Source organism: Panthera pardus, unplaced genomic scaffold (genome assembly GCF_024362965.1).
Source record: "Panthera pardus isolate Hobbes unplaced genomic scaffold, ASM2436296v1 HiC_scaffold_25, whole genome shotgun sequence".
Taxonomy (NCBI): domain Eukaryota; kingdom Metazoa; phylum Chordata; class Mammalia; order Carnivora; family Felidae; genus Panthera; species Panthera pardus.
Window position 1 is genome coordinate 28,695,628 of NW_026526821.1, and position 27,588 is coordinate 28,723,215.

Consider the following 27,588-nt stretch of genomic DNA (forward strand, 5'->3'; position numbering starts at 1 on the left):
CACATCACCCCTGGAGAAGTGGCACTTACGCGTCTGACAGAGCGAGACAAATAGATTCAGTCATATGCTTGGTTCAAATGTGGATAGAATCTCTGCACATGGCAGGTATAGCTACCAAGTCCGAGGAGGGTGAAGCTGGAACATTGTCCCTGTAAGGGGAACTGACACAGCCCAGAGAAAGCAGGCAATTACTATAGAAAGTCCACTGTGGGAGCCTGGAAATTCCTGGAGATGGGTCATCTGCCCAGGGTCTGTCCCAGAGGAGGATTCAGGTACTTGTTAACAGATTCCTGCATAGGTAAATGCATGGCTGAATGAGAGTGTGCTTCGAGTGAATGCATGCTTGATGCATGGTCGGATCAAGGAATGCATGCAGAAAAGAATGAATGGGATTGACGAAAGCCTCCAAATCTTGCTCTCTCTTTTTTTTTCCACTTTGGCCATGTAAGATGCAAAGATGAACATTAAATACCATTTAAAAACCTACAGGTCAGGTGACTCACTCTACGATTTGGTAATTCTAACATTTTAAGATTCACAGGCTCTACATCTCTTTGACTCCAAGAGACTGAGATTTTACATAGGAAGGAACTAGGATTTGGAGAGGTTCAGTAATCTGCCCAAGGTCACAAGTGGCAAAGCTGGGGTCACACCAGACACAGCGTGTTTTACTGTCGTGCTAGTCGGACACCCCAACTTTCAGGCTCTATGCATTTATGATTCCTGGCTTCTGAAATCATGATCGAACGACTTCTAGAACTCTTTGCAACTGGGTTTTCAGCTGTGCAGTAGAATAAGGAAAAACAATGAGGAAAAACGGCACGATTGTCAAATACTATAAGATGTTATATATTTCAGTAGAATTCATAGGAAGTCACAGTATGACATAGGCTAACACTAAGCCAAAGGCAGGGAGACTGGGTTGTGGTCCCTACACTGACACCACAGCCCAATGCAGGGGAATGGCAGGGAAGCCACATGTTTCAGCTTGAGGGAAAGATGTGAATGTTCCATGGCCAGTGGATGGCATGGAATGTGATTGGACTTGGAGAGAACATTACTGAGGAAAGCTAGTTTTCCCAGAAGAACAGATGGACACCCTAATGACACTGTATTTGACGAAATTAATGCAAATTGAGCAGCAGGAAACACTGGTTGTCCTCAGAGAATGAGAGAACAGCAGAGCTGAGGGTAGACCAGGGCAGACCATGGAAAGATCAAGTGCCAGGAGAGAGACTCAACCCCTCCGGGACAACTTATCCAAACGAGACCTGGGAGCGGGTGACACACAAGAACCTTCCTGCTGGTGTCTCGGCTCCCCAGAAGCCATAGGAGTAGACCACAGCCACGCGTGGATTTCCTGTGTGGGGATCGATGTCTTGACTGTGTTGTGGTGACCCTTCAGGGAGCTGTCACCAGGGCCCAGTGACATTCCAGTTAGAAATGAGTGAGTGGAATTGTGCAGGCTTGTAGAGGTTCTGCCTGCCTTTGGATCCCTTTGTTTTGTCTCAGGAGATACTAAGCTTGGGGGCTACCTTTCTCCATGTTGAGATTCCATCCAAATCCAGAGGATTATATGGAGCTACCGTGTCTGTGATTTATGTTTGGAGTCAGGAAGTAGGCCAAAAAAGACACACTGCACATTCTTGAGCTCAGGTTTGTCCCTAAACCTCAGGAAGGCCAGACAGACTTGTAGGCTCAGTTTAACAACTTTTTGGACCATTCGGTGCACACATGTAGTTGTGTTTAACCTGTTGACTATCTTTTGAGTTTGGAGTTTTTCTGGCTCTGTGTTCATGTTTTGGTAGTTGGGTCATCATGAAGGGCATGGTCTGTCACATGGCTTCATTCGAGAGTGGGCACAGGACCCAGACTGAAAGAAGAGCCATGTGTAGAATCCCAGCCTACAGGGTTGTTTGTGGGTGAAGGGGCACAGTATCCAGTGTGCAGTGATGACTTGGTACATGCTTCAGATTTTGAAAATTTTAGTTTTACAAACCAAAGGGATGGAGGTTGTCAGGCTGTACTCACCGTTCACAGACACAAGGGGCTTGAACCAGATACCTACGCCACATCAGGATGCCCTGTTGTTAACTTCACATAGTAATAGGTGCCCCCATCCTTGGGTGACACATTACTGATGTGGATGGAATAGTCTGTTTGGTTGATCTCTGTGTTTTCCACTTGGTTTAATTGGGGGAATGGGCTTCTGGAGGAAGGGAGTGGAGAGACTCAAGAAATGCTTTCAGAAAGTGATGGAACCAGCATGTTGGCTTCTATGTCACACCGGAACGGGCTCTACTCAAGCACAATGCTTGTGTCCGGAGACTCTCAGCCCACACAAGACTGATGACGCTTAATGTCCACGAGTCCATTGCCATGCACTTACTGCCAGGGCTATTTTGCAACTGGTTCCTTGTGAGCCCTGTCTCCTCTTAGGGATCTACAGGATGTTAAGTTCAGGGGGGTGGTTGAGCAAGAGGAGCATGCAGAGCAGGCCCAAACTGCCCATAGGAGATGACAAGACTCCCCTCTCCCAGGGATGTCACCATCCTCTCACATTGTCCTGGAATGACGAATTCCATGCTGGGAAGCCATCCATGGCCCCTACTGAGCATCTTTCCTCCAGCTTCCAGCATCTCTCCCTTCCTCCAACCTTCAGGAGACTTCACACCTTCCATCAGACTCTAAACTCTTCAGAGTTTAGAGACTGGGGTATGTAATGCCTTGATAATCAGGAGCACTGGATTTGCAAATAGATGCAGTCAAGGTTCCAATCCTGAATACACTTTTTGGTGATTGGGCTATATACACTTTGACTTTGAAATTTTCATTTGTGTAGCTCAAATATTCAAACTGAGTTCATAGTCTGCACTCAGACATTCTCTTACCCCTTCTACCCTGTTCCGTACGTGGCACATCCTCCAAACATTTGGGCAAACCAAAAAGGGACCCATGTTCTACACCCTCACTTGTCCACTCTTGTCTGCCTGCTAGAGGCCCTGTTGGTTTTACCTCCTAAACACCTGTGGAATCTGTTTCTCCATCTCCATCATCTCTTGCCCAAATGAAAACTATTACTTCCTAATAGGCTACCCCCATCTTGTTTTGCCCAGCGTAAGCTCTACCTTCTCCTTCTTCCAAGGTGGTCTTCTACAACACACATCTGATTATACGCCTTCTTGCATAAACAGTTTTGTGGTTTCTCATTGCTCCTACAAACCCAGAGTGTTTGGTATATAGTATATGGTGTATGACATATCGTGTGCTATGTGGTATATCGTATATGGTATGTGGTAGTGTAAACAATCCACCCTTCCATGACAGGCTTGGCCCCTAGAGACAAAAGGATCCCTGCCTTTTCTGGTACTGACCACAGTCTCTTATTCCACATTGGGTTCCCTGGGAAAGAGGTGTTGAGATGAATATGAACAAGCAGGTCATTTTCAGGGAGTACTTTTAGGATCAAACCTGTGGAAGGGAGGAGAAGGGAGTAGGAATTTTTAGAAGAAGCTAAGCTGCAGTGAGGTCTCAATGACAACCTCAGGTGATCTCCTGTGCGTGCTGATACTAAGATGTTATTTCAGAGTTGTCCTGAGCTGGGGTGAGCGGGCTGGGCCTCTATATCCCCATGTTGAGGAGCCACTGGATGTGGCAGGTTACCAGGCATGACCTGGGGCAAGGTGGCTCTTCTCAGCTGAGGCCATCTCAAAGAGGGTCACAGCCCAGGGCCACCTCCTGAGGCCTGGTGCATCACAGCATCCACCTTGCTCTGCAGAGCCCCTTCCAACTCTGTTCCTTGACCTCAGCACATGGATTAACTGTGCCCCCCCCATTGAGGTCCTTAGAACTACCCCACTCACCCAGGGGCCCTGAGGTCTCTGAGCACACCAGGACTAACCTGGGCTTTCCCACTTGGAAACGTTTAGGATGACTATCATGGGGACAGAGAAGCAGCTCCTTCTGGGATCTCTGAGTGCCTGGCTCTGGAGTGAGCTCTGGCAGAGGACAGAGGAAGGAGGAGAAGGAACCTAAGAACTGGAGTGAGATAAAACCTGGGTTACGAAACAAAATCTCCCCACTATTCACTTCCTTGCAATGTCCCCCAAAGGGGTGTGAGAGGGAGAGATCCAGCTGAGGACAAGATGTTGACTTTTTTTAATGGCCTTAATTTGTGTAACAGTTTTACATTTAGAAAAAACTTGGGACAATCATACAGAGTTCCAATATACAGCTGCACACAGTTTCCCATCTTATTGATGTCTTACAGTAGTATGGTACATTTACTATAATTTAATGAACCCATGTTGGTACATTATTATTTAGCAAAGTCCATAATTTATTTAGATTTTGTCTTGGCTTGGGCTACTATAAGAAAACACCATAAACTGGATGCCTTGTACAACAGGAACTAATTTCTCAGAGTTCTGGGCATGAAAGTCTGAGATCAGGGTGCAGGATAATTAGGGTTGTGATATGCATTTCCCACAATAGCAAAACAGATGGTTGTGTAGTCTCCTGGTCTGCCCCACCCCCCTCCGATGAACCTGCATAAGGTACAAAGGTGAAAAAAATGGCAGAAGGGAATGGGCATAAAGCTGAAGAGGTACAGGAGAAACGAGAAGAGAAGAAGCTGGAGGTAAAGTTCAAACTCAATGGGAGTGGGGTTCATGAAGGCACAGAGACCTTCATGGGAATGCGGCCCGGGATACTGTTCCCAAGCATCCAGATATGCAGCCAGAGGAGGAGAGTGAGGATAAACTTACCACGTCACTGAGGACAGTGGGGGTGGGGTGGGGTGACAATGTCCCGGAGGAAGTGATGCCAGCAAATATTCACATTAATGTTGTAAAGATTTCACAGAATCGGAAGTGCCAAGGATGGAGTGTTGGAAGCTGATCCCAAGTGAGAAAGGAGGGAGATAATCCAGACACTTGCTCTCTGTTGTAAACTGTGCCGTCAGAGGAAGGCAGGCCCTCTGCAAATTACTCTTGATAAGTCTTTGCAAACAAATAAAACTCTTCCCTTTTCAACGTTTCTAATGTTTCAAAAGCCCATATACCAAGTGAATAATAGTTTTACTGTTTTTTTATGTCCCGATACATTCATAACTGACTGTTGGAGGGTTTCTGAGATGTTGAAAAAAGTTTCTAAAGGTCACAGAAAAATCATTACTTTTCCCACCAATTACTGGCATCACTTTTCATGGTTTCAGCTGCACCGTCATTGTTTTGGTCTTGCATCACTGTGCAAAGTGAGCACTGTTTCCATTTATCAAGCTGGCTGATCTTAAGTTCTAGGGAAGTAGTTCAATTCAGGTATGAGCTGTGGGAATGCAGAGTGAGAGAGTGGAATTGATATTTTACATGGGGTGGTTTTTGGAAGGTGCTTTTCATAAAGGGACATATCAGCAGAGCTTGAAAGGGGGAGAGACCGAGCCATGCACATCTGTAGGGGGAAGAAGCACAGAAGGGAGACAATTTGACCTCCATTTCCATAGGATCACTGTGGCGGAACCCAGAGAGTCTGTTAGGGATGCGACAATGGTCCAGGAAGAGATGCTGGTGGCCGGGACCAGGGGGCAGCCCGGGAGCGAGCAGTGTGCAGGTGCTGGATGGAGCTCCCTGGTGTGCAGGAGGAGGCTTGCCCTCGCTCCTGAGAGCTTTCCAGGAATTTTGCAAGCTACTTGTTCCACTGTTGGCAGCTTGAAATTGGCCACGTTGGGAGTGTAGACACCACCGAAGTGGACAGGCACTACAAATTGGATTTCTTTTTCCTCCTGAGACGTGGATTGTTGAACATTTACCATCTTGCCACTGCACATAGCTTTATGAAGGCAGAAATGAACACGGGATATGAAGAAGGAAATCAGGGAATGGTCCAGGTTTCTGGACTGCCAGCACGTGTACATGAGCAACGAGGTCGGGAAGGATGAAGGTGACAGAGGAGGTAGTGTTCCCATCACAGGGAGAGGAAGAGATATTCCTCTGTGGGTTTGAGTAGAAGGACATGTAGACAAAGAGGGAGGAGAATCCCTTCTCTTCTTCCAACCAGGATGGGATTCATTTGTATTCGAGAGACATTGGAGAACTCACCAAGGCTTAGGAGTCTGAGGGTTGGCAGGAATAACCTGTGAGAACATGGACTTGAGTGTGTACTTCATGACCATGGTCCCCAGGAGAAGGATAAGAGCCTGGTATGCGTACATGTGACTTGTTTCTCACATTCTAGTAGGATATCCATGTGTCAGTCTCCAGAGACATTCTATTGCCCTGCTCAGGACCAGGTATGAAGACCAGCTCTGGGGCATCAACGGACTGGGAGAGGAGCAGCAGGAACTGTGGGCAGGTGGGTCTCTGGGGAAGCAGGCATCTGGGGCAGGGTTGTGGAAGCTTCTAGTTGTTCCTTGTCTTAGGCTGGGCCCCTCAGGGAAGGAAGGAGGCAGCAGAGACTGAGGATGGCACGTAGCAGGGGAGGAAGGAAGGAGATGTGGACCCATGTTCACATTTGATTATCTGCTCATCATTCCAGAAATGTTCTCCACGTGTCTCCTATGTCCTCGGTGCTATTTTCCTCCTGGGTCACCTGTAGTGAGAGGACAGGCGGTCCCTGACATGGACTGTGCCTCCTCAGCCTTCCTCCCTAGGTCCTGATCCCCCTTCCCCATCCTCTCCAGTCTGTCCCACGGAGGGTCAGAGCGGGAGCCGTCCTCAGAGCAGCCAGCGGGCACCTGTCAGCATTCCTCTAAATGTGGACACCTGGTGCCCAAATAATCTAGAGATGGTCTCCACAGGGTTTTCCACCCAGCTGTTGCTCAGTCAGCCCACTTACTTCTCAGAAACCCTAGGCCTCTGTGCACATCCTTTGCCAGCCTTTGACCCCACCCACCTCCTACAGGACCTGAGAGTCCTCCTGGGAGTTTGGAACCTCCCAGAGGGATTCCTGAGGCCCCTTAGTGTATCGAAGGAGTTATTTCACCTGCTCTTTACTCCAAGTGGGCGGTGACCCTGTATGACCTGTGGGCTGCCCCTCTTGCTCATCTGGCTCTTTCTTGGACTGACCTTGCCCTGTCTTCCTTGTCCATAACTCACAGTCAATCCATTACATCCTGTGGACATAGATGACTGAGACAGTGACAAGCAGCAGTAACAGCTTGGGACCCAGGTAGAGAGCCACCAGGAGTGGAGTGGACAGTTCTTGATCTGGAAATGAAGGGACAGGAGGCAGCATCAGAGAGGGATCCAGGAGTCCACTCCCAGGGGCCTCGACTTACTCCATCTGAGGGAACCTGCATCCATCTATGCTCTGAAGCTCATGAATTTCCCCTGTGAGAGGCTCGAGGCAGAATTCAGGATAAGAAGTACCTCATCTTGCTCACCTCTGCTCAGGCTACTGGGTGTCCTTCCTGAGGGAAGGGCTGGAGACATGAGCACTCAGTAACATGTAAGTGAGGTTTGCTGACTTGTTCCCCACACCCAATGGGGCAGGTCTGACACTCTCTTCTGAGGAAGGAACAGGCTCATAATTTACTGAGGGTCACAAGATGAGTGGGACTCTGCTGTCCTTAGGATGAATCTGAGACCTTGTGTTTGGACTAGGACAGTCCAACCTCTCAGGGTCATAGGAACGAATGTCAGCCTGGCCTCAAGTAGAGGAAGGACAGTGTCAAGGTGAGCAAGGTGCAAGTCTGCCCTTCTTTGTTCCACACGCGAGCCTCGACGACCCCATGTTCTTGTGCTGAGGGAGCCCTCGGGGTGGCCTGACCTCACAAGACCTGCTGGCTGGAGAACACCCTGGTTAGGAAAGGAAATGGGGTCTAAACCTGGGAGGGGCTTCAAACACCATCCCACGCCCCTGGACCCCAGTACCAACATCAGGTAATGACATTGTTCTTTTGCACGTAGATCATTGGGTCTGCATGCATAACTTCAGATTCTTTGCCTTTTTACAGTGACTGGATTTTGCTCTTAGATTTACATCAAGAAATTCAAATACGTTTTTGAAATATATGGAATAATCTTAGAGGGAGGAGCAAAGACCCACCATTTTTACCCCTGGTGTGTTGGGGGACGGCAGGTCTCAGCTGGGTGGCCCTCTGGAATTTTTTCTCAGTTGAAAAAGCTGCATTGCCCATGTTTGCACCTGCTCTAGAGGGCAGTGTGCAGCAGAGGACTGGAGGAAGTTCGGGTACAGAGGTTTTGCCCCTCTGCACCATTTAAAATAAGGCAAAAATAGCATCCAGTTCGTCTGTTCTCTGTGCAAGTATGACTTTTCTGTGCTGCATTGTGTTCAATATCTCCTTTTGCCAGTCTTTCCTCCTTCTCTAACTCATACCTGTGAATGGGCACCACACCACAGTGAGGTTTCTCCCTTCTCATATGATGTTAGAGTTTGCTTCCTAATACAGTTGACCTGTGGAGTTTGTCTGGGAAGGGTCTGGAAACCCAGCTCTAATGTGCAGATACCGACCTGGGTCTCAATCAGCTGGCTGGCCAAGAGTCCTGACATGGACTGTGCCTCCTCAGCCTTCCTCCCTAGGTCCTGATCCCCCTTCCCCATCCTTTCCAGTCTGCCCCACGGAGGGTCAGAGCGGGAGCCGTCCTCAGAGCAGCCAGCGGGCACCTGTCAGCATTCCTCTAAATGTGGACACCTTGTGCCCAAATAATCTAGAGATGGTTTCTGTGGGGTTTCCCACCCAGGTGTTGCTCACTTAGCCCACTCCCTTGCCAGAAGCTGTAGGTCTCTCTGTACATCCTTTCATAGCCCTTGACCCCATCCACCTCTTACAGGACCCAATAGTCATCCTGGGAGTTGGGAACCTCCCAGAGGGATCCCTGAGGCTCCAGAGGATATGAAGGGAGGTGCGTCACCTGCTCTTTATTCCAGGTGGGCGCTGACCCTGTGTGACCTGCGGGCTGCCCCTTCCACTGACCTGGCTCCTTCTGGGACTGACCTGGCCCTGCCCTCCTTGTCCATATCTCACCAGTGAATCCATTGCTTCCTGTGGCCATAGATGGCAGAGACAGAGACGAGCAGCAGCAGCTTGGGGCCCAGGAAGAGAGCCACCAGGAGTGGAGTGGACAGTTCTCGATCTGGAAATGAAGGGACAGGAGGCAGCATCAAAGAGGGATCCAGGAGTCCACTCCCAGGGGCCTCGACTTACTCCATTTGAGGGAACCTGGACCCATCAATGCTCTGAAGCTAATGAATCTCCCTGTGAGATGCTCAAGGCAGAATTCAGAGTTGAAGTACCTCATCTGGCTCACCCCTTCTCTGGCTACCGGGGGTCCTTCCTGAGGGAAGGGATTGAGGCTGTGCATCTTGGTACAGCAGGGTCGGCAACATAGGCATCCAGCCTTCCAACCCAGACAACCCTAATACCCATTTCCAGTCTTAGCACACAAGCAAGCTTGCTAGTACAGGCACACTGGAAGCACCAGAAGTAACAGCCCTGGTATGAGCCCCAATGCAAGGCCAAAGACCAAAGTCTAACCCAAGCCAGTCCAGAGGAGGTGATGTTGATTTGTCTCTTCCTGCTTTCCTGGTTCAGGAAAGTCAGGTCAAGACTGACCCCTGGAAATCACACGGTCCAAGAATAGGAGGACTCTGAAAGGTGGAAGATGAAGGCAGATGGTCTAGATGCCGGCAGTCTGGAAGAACACAGCACCAGGTATCCTGGCTCCATGCTACTGAATCCCCAAGCACAGGAGACCCAGGTGTGGCATTCAAACAAAGACTAGTGTCAGCAACCCTAGCTCCCATTTCAAAAAACGGGGAGCAAAATAAACCCCAATCAAGCAGAACAGGGAAAAAAAGAGGAGAAAAATTAATGAAATTGAAAATACACAAGAGAGAAAATCACTAAAACAAAAGAGAGTTTGTGGAAAAGATTAGTAAAATTGAAATACTTCTTAGTAATTCTGACAATGAAAAAAGGGGAAAATAAATATTTCCAATATCAGGAAAGAAATAGGATATTACTACAGAGCCTACAGACAGCAAAACGATAACAAGGTAATATGATGAGAACTCTATGGGTAGAAATTGGACAACTCAAGAAAATGGACCAGCTTCCTCAAAGCACAACGTGCCACAAGCATCCAATATGAAATGAAGAATTTGAGTAGCCCTAGCTATCCAGATTCTCTTCATATATATATATATATATATATATATATATATATATATATATATAAAAGAGTTGTGGAGTCCCATGTGGTTCACAAGAAAGTTCCCCCAAGCATTTAGAGATGAAATAAAACCAAGTTTGGTGCACAAAATAAAGTCTCAGAAGAAATTTTGAGAACTATCCATTCCATTATAACTGATTGTAGGGAGTTACTGTTAATTTTACAAAGTGTGTAATGGTATTGGTTTTGTTGAAAAACAAAAGTCATTAATCACATGACCACACAATTATGGACTCCATTTGCAACTGGATGTGCATCCATGACTGAGTCATTAGTGGCCACAGTTAGGCAGGACCTCTAGTGTTAAGAGAAGTTGTTCTCCCCTTCCTATCTCTCCTCTCCTAGTTGGCAGGGTCATGGACACTCGGTGACTCAGTGTTGACCCAGCAATGAGGACAGTGTCATGGGGTATGTTATAAGGAAATGGGCCTTTGAAAGGTCTTCTGGAACAAAGACTCCTGGAAACATGGCTCAAACTCCTCCATATATTATAAGAGCGAGATAAGATATAATTTGGTCATAGAAAGGGGACCTATAGGTCCTTGGGACAATGCCCAGCTGTTATCTCTAACACATTTGTCATATAGGCTGGTGGTCCCTGTCCTCAGGGACTCAGGTTTCTCTTGATTGGTTTAGCCCATCACCTGGACTAAGGGCAGGACATCTTCTCCATCTGTCCCCCATTGCTCTCTGAGTCGGTTCTGTAAACTTCCAAGCTCCCAGGGTGGTTGTAGCAGATCAGAAATGAACTGGAATTGGCATCAAGTAAATGTGCAGTGAGTAATCATGATTATTGCTGGCCTGTTGTCCCAAATCAGGGGACAAAGGTGGTTTGTGCTGTGAGCACCCATGGTCACCTGGGAGCCTGGTCCAGACTCAACACTCTGTCCTCAGGGTTCCCGTCCAGAATTTCAGAGTGGCAAGTGCAGACCTTTGCTGAGAAGGGGATAGAAGGGTGTAAGAAGGATTGATATGAAGCCCAGGTGAGAATGAACAGAAGGAGGAGGTGGCTGGCCTGGCGTGGTGACATAATTACTGTCAGGTGAAGGTGCAGGAGGCAAGATGCTAGCGACAAGATCATCTCCCTCCCTCTGTTGTTTCCTTCTCTAATGCATGTTTATGTCAAAAGATCTAAAAAGCTATGTACCAAAATCTTAACAGTGGTCACTCTTGGAGCACGAGCTTTGGGGAGGGAAGCTCATATCAAAATTCTACTTTATGTCTGTAGACCTCTAGATTATTCTATAATAGGCATGAATGACTGCTTTTCACATAAAAAAAGAAAAGATAGAATTTAAAGTGCCAGGTCAGTTGGCATCTCGGACTCACCGTGGGTCGTATGGGCTTTCTGGTCCTTCTGGTGGGCAGAGACCACAAGGGTATGGGTTTTGGTGACCACGGGCTGCCCGTCTTGCTGCACCTGGCAGGTGAAAACCACATCTTCCCTGTGGACGGATAAATTCACCAGGAGCCAGCTCGTCCAGTTAAAGGTCCCATCCTTGTTCTCTATGAGGTTCGAGGCCGTCGAGGCCGTTTCTGTTCGGGACACGTGTCCGTTCTCCAACCAGGTCAGCTGTAGGCGCTGGGGGTAGAACTTCTTCACTTGGCAAATGACCTTCACCTGGTCCCCTGTCACGGGTTGCTGGGCAACCTCCAAGGTGGGTGGAACTGAAACAGCACAGAGCAGAAGCTCTGACCTCATGGAACAGACACGTCACCGGGGAGGGGCTCGAGAACTTAGCTCCCCCCACGCAGCAAGGGAATCACCCAGATCCGTGCTAGGCATACAGCTGGTGCTCAAACACTGAGGGTAGTCTTTGCATGTGAGTGAAATCCCTAAGCACAGTGCCCAGTACACAGTAGGTGCTCAAGGTACCTACTGGTAGCTCCTATTAGGGTAATGATGAGTGAAATCGAGCCCCCAGCATGCATTTGGAATCGAATAACTAGCAAAATCCATGAAATCACCGAGCACACAGTGGCTGGATTACAGTAGGTGCTCAATAATTGGAGTGGCTCTGGGAAAGTAAATCGACCTACCTAGCACGGTAGGTGTTCACCCGGAACTGCCGTCAAAACAGGAGGAGGTGACGGTACCCCTGGGTGCCCGGTGGTTGGGAGGGTCTGTCAGGAGGCAGGTTCCAGGGGATGGAAGGCTGGGAGCACGGAGTGGGGGAGGGGCAGGCTGGGAGGCTTGGGGGCCGGAGCTGGGCTTGGGCCGGGGGTGACGGGCATCTACCTCGGAGGGTCTCGGACAAGTTGGCAGTCCCACGAAGAGGAGGGCCCCCCTGCAGGGTCACGTGGGCCACCTCGCAGATGACCTGGGAGCGAACGTCCCCCGGGGCCAGCGGCAGCCTGGCTGTGCTGAAGATGCTGTAGGAAGCGCTGTCTCCCTCTGGGTCCACGGTGGTCTGGGAGGCTGCCAGCTCATTCCCGTTTTTGAACCATTTCAGGGTGACGTTTCTGGGGGAGAAGCCGTGGGACTCGCAGGTGAAGCTCACGGTCTGCTCAGGTGTGGCCCTGGCCGTGGGGCCCGACACCACGGGGGGAGAGGGTTTGGCTGCAAGAGGAGCATTTACGAGCAGTAAGCATGACTCTGGTCATCCTCAGCAACGACAGGTAAGTGACACTGTGCAGAACCCTCACGGATTATTTTCCAGCCCTGCAGGGGTGGAGGGGGCCCCGAGGAGAGCCGGAACCAGGTGGCCAGCCGCCTGCAGGCCTGGATGTGGCCAAGCCCAGCGTCCCCGGTGAGAGGGGACCGCAGGCCTTTCTCCTACTCGGGTGGGAGTGAGGGGCACATGAGGCAAATACAGGCAGTTTTGCTTTGAATTTAACACTGAAAATGCTTCTCCAGGACCAAACTCGGATCTGTCTTTATCCCAAACTTAACTTACACCTGGAGCTCTCCCTTCAGGTATTTGTGAATTTACTCTAGTTTTCACTCTTTCCACAAACATTCCGTAGGGTCTCATCTCCAATCCCTGAGTCTGAGAGGGAGGGAACGAGGGGTTGTTTTTCTGAATCTGCGTTCTTCTCTTGGGTCGGTGTTGGGTTGAACACCAAGATCACGGAGTGCTGAGAAAGCCAAAGATGGTTAATTTTTCAATCGTGAATCAATTTCAAGGACAGAGACACCGGTCTATGGAGCAGGCAGAAGCCCTCTTGTGTCCTGGGAACACACACATCAGTGACGCGAGAGGGAGGGCATTTCAGAAGGTCCTATAGGGGGTCTCCAAATTGTCCCTTATTACCAAACACCTTCTAGAACAGTCGTCAGAGGGCACATATTGCAGATATGTGTATTTGTGAATGTTCAACTTCCTTTCTAAAACTCAGCAAACATTCTGAGGACATAGGTAGGAGGTGTCACATGAGTAAGTCAAGTCATGAAAACACCAGCAGCCCTGACCCCCCTAGAGGGACAAAGCGCTGTGATTGGTTGTATTGAGAGTGTCTCGGGCCCCTGATGCTAGGCTGACTCCCTGACCCTCAGCTCCTTCAGGCCCGTGCCTGCCTTGTGATGGGGTCCGTGGTATGTCCCCAGCATTCATGGGACAGCCACCGCGTGCCAGGTCCTGTCATAAGCAACTTACATGCATTCGCTCACTCAGTCCCTGCAGCGGTGCTGTGGGGCTGTGTTGTCATAGACACACGACGACACCGAGCCCAATGTGGGGATGAGTCTTCTGAGGTCCCAGAGCCAGGACGGCAGACCTGGTTGGGAGCCCAGGCACTGGTACTGGCTGCGGTGACCAGGCAAGGGACATACCCACTGGGAACTTGCGTGACACCCTCACAATCAGGGTAAAGCCCCGTTTCCTCCCTATGTCTGAGGGTATAGGGAGACTCGGTTGCTACCGTTAAGAGTCAGTCCCTGTATCACGGGAGCATTTTTCGAAAAGACCCCCAGCGAATGACCTACATCGGGCATCTCTTCCAAGCAGGGGTAGCAGAGTCAACAGTGCTGCTGTGCCTCTTCTCCCTGTGATATTTCTGAACGGTTATAACGAAGCACATTCCCCGCCTCCCTGCCCTCGGTGCATTTACCCGCATTGGAAGGGAGGGGAACGTAAGTTTCATGAGAGAAAAGTCCTTGGCTGTTCTGTTCTCTGCTACGTCCACAGCACCCAGAGCCCAGAATGCACACACCAGGTGCTCAGTAAGTGCTGAGTAAGGAGAACTCTGGCTACATTAAGCGGAGGTCTCTCCAGAGGCAGGGGTGAAGTGAGGCCTTGTGACTGGGAAAGTCACCCAGACTTTCAGTCCCTCATCGCTGGAACCAGAAGGCTGGTCAGGATTGGAAAAGGGAAGAGCTGGGAGCCTGCAGACTGAGGTTCCAGATTTTCCCACTGTTTATCAGCCATGGTGTCTTCAGCAAATAGCACAACATCTCCGGGCCTCAACGTCCCTGATCCGTGGAAGGGGCTCATTCAGGGGCACCCGCCAAAGCACCTGATCCTTATCTGTTGCCCAAGCGATGGAGGGCATTCTTATTGACTTGTTGTCACAACCAGGGGAAGGAGCGATACTCACTGCTCACGATGACCTGGGTGCCTGGTCCAGACCTAAACTCCACATCCGGAGCCCGTTTCCTGAACTTTACACAGTAGTAGGTTCCCGTGTCTGCTGGGGTGATGTTACTGATGTGGATGGAAAAGTCCAGGTTGCTTCGCTTTGTGATGTCTGTAACAGTTGTTACTCGGGGGGAGTGGCGGTATCCGACAGAACTGAAGATTAACTCCCGGCCTGGCCCTGTGCCCCTGAACCACTCGACCTTCCCAATGGGGAGCAGGGAGGTCAGGGTGCAGCGCAGAGTGGCTGTCTCTCCGGTGGCCACAGACACCGACTTCTCGGGCTGGATCACCTGCAGTTCCATCTCATGTGCCACACCTGGAGGGAGAACAAGACAGCTACTTATGATCCTTGTGTGATCCTGTCCGTCCGCTCAAGTATTTATCCACAACAGCTTTCACTGAGTGCACACCGTGAACCCAGCCCGCTGCGTGTACACGGCATGTAGCCCTTGTGATGAGCCTGTCACACGGGACCCTGTTACAGACGAGGAAAGCAAAACACAGAGAGATTCGGTGATGTGGCACACGGCAGGCGGACGGCCCCAGCCCTCTCTGAAAGCGTCGTGCTTCGCCAAATGATCCTGCTTGTCTGTGTTCTGGCCCCTTGGGGTGTTACACTTTCTGGTCTCTTGCATTAGGTGGGGCCGTGAGACTTCTTTAGACCATTGTGTGTGAGCGGAAGTGATGGATGTAGTTTCTGGGCTGTGTGTTTAACTTCTGGAACCTCTATGGATCAACTTCCCTCCTTCACTAGCACGTGCACATGCTGGGGTCTGTTCTAGCAGCCTGGATAACTGAGTGGCAGTGATGGGCAGAGCTTTCAACACACACAAACATGAAGTTAAATGAGAAGTAAAATATTCTTTCAAAAATCTGTGGGTTTTTTTCTTATATCATAATCATATTATTTTATTTTTTTTAATATAGTTTGTTCCAGTTGGGCTTAATACAACACCCAGTGCTCATCCCAACAAGTGCCCTCCTCAATGCCCATCCCCCACTTTCCCCTCTCCCCCATCCCCCCATCCACCCTCAATTTGTTCTCTGTAGTTAAGAGTCTCTTATGAGTTGTCTCCCTCCCTCTCTGTTTATAACTATTTTCCCCCCCTCCCTTCCCCCATGGTCTTCTGTCAAGTTTCTCAAGATCCACATATGAGTGAAAATATGTGATATCTGTCCTTCTCTGACTGACTTATTTCACTCAGCATAATACCTTCCAATTCTATCCACGTTGCTGCAAATGGCCAGATTTCATTTTCTCATTGCCAAGTAGTATTACATTGTATGTAGAAGCCACATCTTCTTTATCCATTCATCAGTTGATGGACATTTAGGCTCTTTCCATAATTTGGCTATTGTTGAAAATGCTGCTATAAACATTGGGGTACCTGTGCTCCTATGCATCAGCACTCCTGTATCCCTTGGGTAAATACAATCCCTGTATGCTGGGTCATAGGGTAGTTCTATTTTTAATTTTTTGAGGAACCTTCATACTGTTTTCCAGAGCGGCTGCACCAGTTTGCATTCCCACCAACAGCGCAAGAGGGTTCCCATTTCTTCACATCCTCGCCAGCATCTGTAGTTTCCTGATTTGTTCATTTTAGCCACTCTGACCGGTGTGGGGTGGTATCTCAGTGTGGCTTTGATTTGTATTTCCCTGATGATGAGTGACGTTGAGCATCTTTTCATGTATCTTTTGGCCATGTGGATGTCTTCTTTGGAAAAGTGTCTATTCATGTCTTCTGCCCATTTCTTCACTGGATTATTTGTTTTTTGGGTGTGGAGTTTGTTGAGTTCTTTATACATTTTGGATACTAGCCCTTTATCTAATATGTCATTTGCAAATATCTTCTCCCATTCTGTCGGTTGCTTTTAGTTTTATGATTGTTTCCTTTGCAGTGCAGAAGCTTTTTATCTTGATGAGGTCCCAATAGTTCATTTTTGCTTTAAACTCCCTTGCCTTTGGAGATGTGTTGAATAAGAAATTGCTGCGGCTGAGGTCAAAGAGGTTGTTGCCTGCTTTCTCCTCTAGGGTTTTGATGGTTTCCTGTCTCACATTCAGGGCTTTCATCCATTTTGAGTTTATTTTTGTGCATGGTGTAACAAAGTGGTCTAGTTTCCTTCTTCTGCATGTTGCTGTCCAGTTCTCCCAACACCATTTGTTAAAGAGACTGTCTTTCTTCATTGGATGCTCTTTCCTGCTTTGTCAAAGATTAGTTGGGCGTACATTTGTGGTCCAGTTCTGGGTTCTCTATTCTATTCCATTTGTCTATGTGTCTGTTTTTGTGCCAATACCGTACTGTCTTGATGATTACAGCTTTGTAGTAGAGGCTAAAGTCTGGGAGTGTGTTGCCTCCCGCTTTGGTTTTCTTCTTCAATATTACTTTTGCTATTTGGGGTCTTTTGCAGCTTGATACAAATTGTAGGATTGTTTGTTCTAGCTTAGAGAAGAATGCCAGTGCAATTTTGATTGGGATTGCATTGAATGTGTAGATTGCTTTGGGTAGTATTAACATTTTAACAATATTTATTCTTCCAATCCATGAGCACAAAATGCTTTTCCATTACTTTGTGTCTTCTTCAATTTCCTTCATAAGATTTCTACAGTTTTCAGCATACAGATCTTTTACATCTTTGGTTAGGTTTATTCCTAGGTGTTTTATGGTTCTTGGTGAAATTGTAAATGGGATCAGTTTCTGTATTTCTCTTTCTGTTGCTTCCATATTGGTGTATAAAAATGCAGCCAATTTCTGTACATTGATTTTGTACCCTGTGACTTTGCTGAATCATAATCATATTATTTTAGTTTCTGAATGCTATTACAACAAATTATTTTTTTAGGTTTTTAATGTTTATTTTTGAGAGAGAGACAGAGTGCAAGCAGGGGAGGGGCAGAGAGCGAGGGAGACACAGAATCTGAAGCAGGCTTCAGGCTCTGAGCTGTCAGCACAGAGTCCAACGTGGGGCTCAAACTCACAAACCGTGAAATCATGACCTGAGCCGAAGTTGGATGTTTAACCTACTGAACCACCAATGTGCTCCATAACGAATTATTTAAAACTTAATGGCAAAACCTACAGAAGTTTATTATCTTACAATTCTTGAGGTCAGAAGTCCAGAATTGGTGTTGCTGAGTTAAAATCAAGGGTCAGCTGAGCTGCATTTCTTCTGGAGTTAGGGTTTTTGTCTTTCCAAATTCTAGAAGCTGCCCACAATCCTTTTCTCACGGTTTCACATCTTCCAGTCACTCCAAATTCTTGCCTGTCTTGTCACCTGTCCTTCTTTAATTTTGACTTCCCTATCTCATTCTTATAAGGACTCTTGTGAATATATTTGGGCCACTTTGATAATCTCAGATAATCTCCCCATTTAATAGTCTCCAGTTAATCACTTCTGCAAAATCTTTTTTGGCATATAAAACTATTCACAGGTCTAGGTGTTATAAAACGGGCTTCTTTGTGGGGGACATTGTTCTGTCTACCACATATGTATCCCCAGACTATTACAGAAACCAGTTACTGTAAAAAAACTTTTGTATGAGCCATTGCTACACAGGCTGAAAAGCAGGCAATTTACTGGAATCTGGAAGGAGTTTTCAAGCAGTGAACTGGTGAAACAGTTTGTGAAATAAAACTAGAAATCAACAACAGAACAAGAAATAGTATATTCTCAAATTTATAGCAATAAAAGAACTCATTCTTAAAAAAAGCAAAAATTAAGCAAAAAGGAATCACAAGGGAATTTAGAGAACACCTTGAGATGAATGAAAATGGAAACACAACTTGCCAAAACCTACAAACTGCAGTGAAAGCAGCTCTAAAGGGAAATTTATGGCTGTAATGCCTACATTTAAAGAGAGGAAAGATCACAATTCAGTTAACAACTATGGACCTTGAGAAATCAGAAAAAGAAGAGGAAAAATAAACCTGAAGGTAGCAGAATGAAGGAAATAAAAAACACTAGTGTAGAGATAAATAAAATGCAAATAGGAAAACAACACAGAGGAACACTTGGACTGTTTGTGGGAATGCAAACTGGTGCAGCCGTCATGGCAAACAGTATGGAGGTTCCTCAAAAAATTAAACATAGAGGGGCGCCTGGGCAGCTCAGTTGGTTGAGTGTCCAACTTCGGCTCAGGTCATGACCTCACAGCTCGTGAGTTCGAGCCCCGTGTCGGGCTCTGCGCTGACAGCTCGGAGCCTGGAGCCTGCTTCAGATTCTGTGTCTCCCTCTCTCTGCCCCTCCCCTGGCTCAAGCTCACTCTCTCTCTCGAAAACAAACATTAAAAATAAAAAAAAAAATTAAACATAGAACTACCCTATGAGCCAGCAGTTGCACTACTATATATTTGTCCAAAGGATACAAAAATGCTGATTTGAAGGGGCACATGAACTCCAATGTTTATAGCAGCGCTATCAACAATAGCCAAATTATGGAAAGAGCCCAAATGTCCATCAACTGAGGAATGGATAAAGAAGATGTAGTATGTATATACAATGGAATACTATGCAGCCAGAAAAAGCAAGAAATCTTGCCATTTGGAACAACGTGGATGGAACTAGAGGATATAATGCCAAGCTGAATAAGTCAGACAAAGACAGATACCAAATGAGTGCACTCATATGTGGAATTTGAGAAACTCAACAGATGAACATAGGGGAAGGAAAGGAAAAATGAGATAAAAACAGGGAGGCAAACCACAAGACACTCTTAAATACAGAGAACAAACCGAGGGTGGCTGTAGGGGAGGTGGTTGGCGAGATGGGCTCAATGAGTGATGGACAGTAAGGAGGTAACTTTTTGGGATGAGCATTGGGTGTCATATGTAAGAGATGAATCCCTGGGTTCTCCTCCTGAAGCCAAGACTGCACTAGATGTTCACTAACTTGAATTTAAAGAAAATCTTGGAAAAAAAAAACCCATCAACACTAAAAAATCAAGTGCATTTCTATAAGCGAGTGGTGACCAATTCAAAAGGGATTAGAGAATAATTCCACTTACACTAACATCAAATAGTATAAAATGCTTCGGAGTAAAGTCTCACATGGGGATGAAAGACTTGTACACCAAAACGTGTAAAATGTTTTTGCTGAAAGAAATGAAGGAAGACATAAATAAATGGAAAAACTTCCTCTGTTCGTGCATTGGAAGACTTCATATTGTTAAGATGTCAATACTACCTAAAGCGATCCACAGATTCAATACAATTGTTATCAAAACCCCCGTGGCGTTTTTTTTTTTTTTTTTTTTTTTTGCAGAAATGGAAAAGCCCATTCTAGAACTCATATGCAATCTCAAGGGACCCAAGATCACCAAACAATCCTGGAAAAGAGTGTAGTTGGAAACCTCACATTTCTTGATTTGAAAACCTACTACATAGTATATTAATTAGAGTACTATAGTACTGAAAAGAATAGAGGGATAGAGCAATGAAATAGAATAGAAAGCCTAGAAATAAACCCTCACATATATGGTCAAAAGATTTTCAACAAGAGTGCCAAGACCATTCAATGGGGGAAAGAGTAATCTTTCCAACATGAGACGCTGGGAAAACTGGATATCCACATGCAAACAAAGGAGTTGAACCCTCACCTTACTCTATATAGATAAACAAGCTCAAATTGGGTAAAGGGACCTAAATATAAGAGCTAAATCAATAAAATTCAGAGACAAAACTGTAGGCAGAATTTATGATGTTGGGTTTGGAAATGATTTCTTTAATTTTTTAATTTAATTTTTTAATGTTTATTTATTTTTGAGAAAGAGAGAGAGAGAGCCAGAGCCTGAGCAGGGGAGGGGCAGAGAGCGAGGGAGACACAGAATCTGAAGCAGGCTCCAGGCTCTGAGCTGTCAGCACAGAACCTGACAGGGCTCGAACTCACAGACCACGAGGTCATGACCTGAGCTGAAGTCAGATGCTTAACCGACTGAGCCACGTAGGCAATATGACAATGATTTCTTGGATAGAAACCAAAAGCGCACATAACAAAATAAAAATATATATGACTTGGACTTCGTCAAAATTAAAAACTTTTGTGTGGGGGCTCTTGGGTAGCTAATCAGTTATGTGTCTGATTCTAACTCAGGAAATGATCCCATGATTCATGAATTCAAGCCCCACATAGGGTTCTGTGCTGGCTATGTGGAGCCTGCTTGAGATTGTCTTTCTGTCCCTCTCTCTCTGTCCCTCCCCTGCTCCTATGCTCTCTCTCTTAAAATAAATACTTAAACTTAAAAAAAAAAAAAACTTTTGTGCAGCAAAGGACAATATCAAAAGTGAAACAGAACTCAGAATGGGAGAAAATATTTGCAAAGCATGTGTCTCAGAAAGGATTAATAGCCAGCATATATAAAGAACTATAATTCAACAACTAAATAATGAACAGCCCAATTAAAAAAAGGACTTAGGACTAGAATAGGCATTTCTTCAAAGAAGATATTCAAATGGTGAGTAAGCACATGAAAAGATGTTGAACATCACTAGTCATTAGAAAAATGAAAATCCAAACCACAATAAGATACCCCTTCATCCCTGAGAATGGCTTTTATCAAGCACAACAAAGCAAAACCAAAATACAAGAAAATAAAAATCAGAAAATAAGGATTGAGTAAGCTGTAGAAATTGAAACTCTTGTACATGGTTGGTAGGAATATAAAATGGTGCAGCCACTGTGGAAACAGTGGTTTTTTTCATGAAAATTTAAATATAGAATTACCATATGATCCAAATATTCCAATCTTGGGTAAATACCCACCAAATTACAGGTATGTAATCAGACATTTGTACATCCATGTTCATAATAGCATTATTCATAATAACTGAAAGGAAGGAGAAAAAACTCATTTTTTTTTAAGTTTATTTATTTTGAGAAAGACAGAGAAATCACCAGTGGGGTGGGGGGCAGAGAGAGAGAGACACACAGAATCCTAAAACAGAATCCTAATCCACACTGTCAGCACAGTGCCTGTCATGGACCTCGAACCTACAAAACCATGAGATCATGACCTGAGCCGAAACCAAGAGTCAGACACTTAACTGACTGAGCCACTCTGGTGCCCCAGAAAAAGAACTCATTTCTATCCATAGATGAGTGCATACACAAAATGTTGATAGGTATATACAATGGAATTATATTCAGTCTTAATAGTCTGATATGTACTATGATATGGATGAACTTAAATGTCATTCTACGTGATATATGCCACATACAAAAGGACACATAAATGATTCCACTTACATGAAGCACCTAGAAGAGACAGATTCATAGATACAAAAAAGTATCTATAAGTATAAGAACAGAGGTTACCAGTGGCTGTGGGGGAAGACGGAATGGAGAATTCTTGTTTAATGGATGCAAAGTGTCTGCTTCGGTTGTTGAAAAAGTTCCTGAAACGCACAGTGGTGCTGACTTCCCAACTTTGTGAATGTATGTGAGGCCGCTGGCTTGTACCCTTAAAAATGGTGAGAGGGTAGATTTTATGTGATGTGTAGTTTAGCATAATTAGAAATATGGCTTCAAAGAAGGTGATCGCGCCATGTAGAGCCTTTGAGTTGGACTAAATGGCCCGAGGACAAAGAAAATTGTTCCAGGGACTGGTAGATTTGAGAAACATGTCCTTGAAGGAGGACATAGCACCATGGGAACACCTAAACAAAAGAAATAGTAGTCTGCAAATTTTTCCGTGTTCTGAAAAGAGTTGTGGGAGGTGGCCTATGTCGGGACATTGAGTTATACATTGAAGGGACACAGTCATTTTGGGGGCATTCATTTCACTTCAAGTGCAAGACTTTACAGTTGGATTTCACTGCCTAAGTGACTAGCCAATCTCTCGAGACATAGAGAAATACAAAATATTTCCTTCCTTTTGAAGTGTCCTAAAAACTAGGCAGGCATATAAATCAGAGGAGAGGGCTACTGGAAACCACACATACATACATCCTGTGTTCTTTTCTATTTCTTAGCTACTCAGGGAGAAAAGTTGTGGTTCGCTCGTACAGAGTGTGAGCTGGTAAAAGCCTGCACTTAGCACAATTTGAAACCAACCATGCCTCCTAAGGAGGGTGCATGCTCTCACAGGCAAGTCTTGGGTGTGCCAAGAGCATCAGGTGGTTTGATCTGTAAGTCTGGAGAGGAAAGTTGGGGTCAGGAAGCCGAACTGCTAAGACAAATGGGAAGAAATAGGCATGCATCTTGGGGAAGGAAATGGAAGGAACAGGGGAGGGAGGAGGTGAGAGGGATTAGAGGGTCAAGAGGAGCCAGGGAGAGGTGTAAACTCTGCCATCTGTGTATGTGTAATCCTCATATTTCCATGTCTGGCCCAGGCCTTGCCCTTGAACTCTGGATTTGTATGTCTGACCAGCCACTCACCACTTTACTTCGATAGAGGTAAACTTCTCACAGTTAACTCGTCCCAAACTGAACTCAGTTTCCAACACGTCCTTGTACATCTCAGCTGAGGCACCTTTATTCTCCCAGATGCTCAGGTCCAAACCCTCGGGAGCCTCTCTTTCCATCCCAAATCCTGTGTATCAGGAGATCCTGTGGCCTCTCCTTCTGCATGCACCCACAATCTGACTTCTTTCCCCTTTCTGTCCTGGCTGCAGTCCTGGTGCACACCATATGTCCTTGTTTGTACGAATGCAGGAAGCTCTTGAATGCTCTAGTTCCTTCTATGTATGCCCTGTGGTAGTCTAATCTCAACCAAATCCTAGAATAAGTTAAAACTCATGTCGCATCATGCCACTTGTGTCTTCAAAACTTTGCAATGGCAACCGTTTCACTCAGAGTAAAAGCCCAAATCCTTGAACAGAGCGGGAGGGTCAGGGCATGTGCACATGCTGTTCCCATGCTGTTCAGGAAGGCTTTTCTTCCAGAAGATCACATGGCCCACACCCCCACCTTCTCATAATCTTGCTCAAATCTCCCTTCTCAGTGATGCCCACCCAGTCTGCCTCTTTAAATACATCCCACCCTAAAGAGTCTCTCATTATCTTAGCCAGCTGCACTATCATGTTTTTTTCCTCACACTCACCACTTTCTAATATACTGTTATTTACTTATTTGGTATGTCTATTGTTTCCTGTCCTTTCTTCCGCTACAATATAACTGCGTCGAGGGCAGCTACTTTTCTTTTAATAACCAGTATGCCTTAAATTCATAGCAGCTTCTGACACCTAGTAAGTAGTTGTCTAGTAAATATTTGTTCAATGTGCAAGTTTCTCAGTGCAACCCCTGTCTGAGACATGAAGTCCATTTTCAGTGGAGAATTTCTCAGGAAATTATGAGAAACTGAGTTTCTAACGAAGATGACATGGGGGAAACAGTCACTTGCATATGCCCAGTAAGAAGAAGAGCCTGAGAGAAGCAAACTACAAACGCTCTTCCTTACACTGCAACCCCCCGCCCCCCCTGCCCCGCCTTCCCTACACCCACTGGCAGATCTGCAGAAATCTCATGGGATTGATGTGGGGCCATAGGGTTTGAGAAGAGCAATGGTTAGACCCATGAGATCTAGAATCAGACTGCCTGAGTTCAAACCAGAGCCCTACCGCAATCCCTATCAAAATAACACCAGCAGTCTTCACAGAGCTAGAACAAACAATCCTAAAATTTGGATGGAACCAGGAATGACCCCAAATAGCCAAAGCAATCCTGAAAAAGAAAACCAAAGCTGGAGGCATCACAACCTCAGATTTCAAGATGTATTACAAAGCTGTAATCATCAAGACAGTATGGTACTGGCACAAAAACAGACAGACCAATGGAACAGAATAGAGAACCCAGAAATGGACCCACAAACGTATGACCAGCTAATCTTTGATAAAGCAGGAAAGAATATGCAATGGAATACAGTCACTTCAGCAAATGGTGCTGGGAAAACTGGATGGCAACATGCAGAAAAATGAACCTGGACCACTTTCTTACAACCATTCACAAAAATTAACTCAAAGTGGATGAAAGACCTGAATGTAAGACAGGAAGCCCTCAAAATCCCAGAGGAGAAAACAAGCAAAAACCTCTTTGACCTCGTCCACAGCAACTTCTTACTCAATACATCTCCAGAGGCAAGGGAAACAAAAGCAAAAATGAACTATGCGACCTCATCAAAATAAAAAGTTTCTGCACAGTGAAGGAAACAATCAGCAAAACTAAAAGGAAACCGACGGAATGGGAGAAGATATTTGCAAATGACATATCAAGTAAAGGGTTAGTATCCAAAATCTATAAAGAACTTATCAAACTCAACACCCCCCAAAAAAACCCCAAATAATCCAGTGAAGAAATGGGCAAAAGACATGAATAGACACTTCTCCAAAGACGACATCCAGATGGCCAACCGACACATGAAAAAATGCTCAACATCACTCCTCATCAGGGAAATACAAATCAAAACCACAATGAGATACCACCTTACACCTGTCAGAATGGCTAACATTAACAACTCAGGCAACGACAGATGTTGGCGAGGATGCAGAGAAAGAGGATCTCTTTTGCACTGCTGGTGGGAATGCAAACTGGTGCAGCCACTCTGGAAAACAGTATGGAGGTTCCTCAAAAAACTAAAAATAGAACAACCCTACGACCCAGCAATTGCACTACTAGGCATTTATCCACGGGATACAGGTGTGCTGTTTCGAAGGGATACATGCACCCCAATTTTATAACAGCACTATCAACAATAGCCAAAGTATGGAAAGAGCCCAAATGTCCATCAGCAGATGAATGGATAAAGAAGATATCATATTACATATACATACATACAATAGAGTATTACTCGGCAATCAAAAAGAATGAAATCTTGCCATATGCAGCTATGTGGATAGAACTAGAGAGTACAATGCTAAGCGAAACTAGTTAGAGAAAGACTTCACTCATGAGGAATTTAAGATACAAAACGGATGAACATAAGGGAAGGGAAGCAAAAACAATATAAAAACAGGGAGGAGGACAAAACATAAGAGACTCATAAATAGAGAACAAACATAAGGGTGCTGGAGGGATTGTGGGATGGCGGATGGGCTAAATGGGTAAGGGGACATTAAGGAATCTACTCCTGAAATCATTGTTGCACTATATGCTAACTTGGATGTAAATTTAAAAATTAAAAAAGAAAACAATTGTAGCCCTACCATTCACTACTGAGTGACCTTGGATTTTCTGTGCTTCCTTTTTCTTATCTGTAAGCCAGGGGGACGAAAACGTTTACCTTGCGTGCAAAGTTCACAGGACATAACAGACATAAGCGTTTCTAAGTGTGTGTGGAACATGGTGAGTGCTCAGGAAATTGGAAAGTGATTACGCATGAGATTTCCTGAGGCCTGGAGGCATCAGCTGACACTAGATGGTTGGGATCAGGATATAATTACAGGTGCAGATCATACAGGCAGGATCCTCTGTATCTTGGACCCCCTCTTTTCCTCCCCATTCCGGTCCAGCATGGAGGACTTCCAAGGTAGTAATGCACAAAGTTCTACTCCTTCTACCCAGAGAGAAGTTTGCTTGTCTTAAGAGCTTGGTGGATGGTGAGCAGTACTTTAGAGAAGTAGAAAAAGTGGGTGAGGAGCTGAGAGGGAACCAAACATCTGTTCACTGTACATTTCACGTAGAGTGGACGTGGCGTGAGGAAATCGATAAGAAAGCATTTTCAGATATCCCATACCCACGTGTGCACCCTTCCTCATGCCCAAACATGTACACACACACACATACACAAGTGCATTCCCAAGTATACATGAAGTGTGGCCCAGCATGCTAGCATACAGATCACTTTGAGGATTCCATGAAATTGTCATACATGTTAAAAGCCGAGTAAAAGATTTGGCGCATAGGAATCACCCAACACATCGTTAACCAAAGTTTGGGAGGACACACAGCAGAACTGGAACTCTGGAGACCTCGGAGTGTGCTAAGTGATGCCTCTTCTTCTGTTTCCCTCTCTGTATTTTCTGATGTTTGTTTAGTTAGCCTCCACCGAGAAGCCGAGCAGCATAACACGGTGAAAAGAATGAACCGTGGAGCGGGGTGGCCTGGACGTGAATCCCGGCAGCTGTACTGACTTAGGTAGGTGACACTGGGCCAGTTCCACTCTCTGCCTGAGTTTCTCCATCTGCCAATCGGGAGTACAGTCCTAGCTATCAGGCAGGGGTGTTGTGAGAATTAGATCATTTAATACCTACAAACTTGTCCTTGTGACAGATTGAAGCCTCCACTGTCTGGATGCCTCTGGTAACAAGCTGTAGGTGATGGATGCATAGAGGAAATGCTCAGATCCCCGACTTCCTGCTCTCAGATGACACCCAGTCCTTGGTCTTCTGTGGCAGCCCTGGGTAGCACACCTGTGCTTACCTGGAGGCCCTTCATGTCCAGGGACATGGGTGAGGTTGAAGGGGTAGGGAAAGGGGATTGTACCCAAGGCAATGCTTACCTGTAACTCCCAACAGCAGAGCCAGCAGCAGGTAAGGAGGAGAGTGGGGCCGGGAGGCAGGGTCCGGCATTGTGGAGGCCTGGGGACTCTGCAGTGTGCAAATGTGTGTGCTGGGGAGAATTGGCCTCTGTTCTGTAGAAAGGAAACCCTGCCTCCTTCCATGATTAAGAGGAAGTGCCTATGATGGGGTGACGTGGCTGTGAGGCAGCAATCTGCTTCTAGATTGTGAAATAGAAGTCAGGCAGAAAAGGCCTCACTTGGTGAGGGGTCCTCTTCTCTTTTTCAGAGAGAGTGGAGAAGCCCAGTAGAAATAATGCTTCCCTTCTGCATGGGGCCTCTGCCCCCCCCCTCCAGTGGGTCCTCCCCTCATCTTGAGGCCCCAAATTGGGTGTAAA

At 46.1% G+C, this 27,588-nt stretch overlaps 1 protein-coding gene and 1 long non-coding RNA gene across 2 annotated transcripts in view; both read right to left on the bottom strand.

Moving 5' to 3' along the window:
* Nucleotides 1-4,135: 4,135 nt before the first annotated feature.
* LOC109274814 (signal-regulatory protein beta-1-like) lies at nt 4,136-27,293 on the bottom strand. The gene is made up of 6 exons (XM_053890380.1): nt 27,194-27,293; nt 14,727-15,083; nt 12,430-12,750; nt 11,520-11,858; nt 7,062-7,202; nt 4,136-6,585 (listed from the first exon to the last, which is right to left on the bottom strand). Exons 1-5 carry the CDS (start codon nt 27,261-27,263, stop codon nt 7,102-7,104), a joined length of 1,188 nt encoding a protein of 395 aa, XP_053746355.1. The 5' UTR covers nt 27,264-27,293; the 3' UTR covers nt 4,136-6,585; nt 7,062-7,101.
* LOC128773485 (uncharacterized) overlaps nt 4,136-27,588 on the bottom strand; it is a 41,429-nt gene continuing 17,976 nt past the window's right edge. The window contains exon 2 of the long non-coding RNA XR_008417758.1: nt 4,136-5,486. This is a non-coding gene — a long non-coding RNA (uncharacterized LOC128773485). The remainder of the gene's footprint in view (nt 5,487-27,588) is intronic.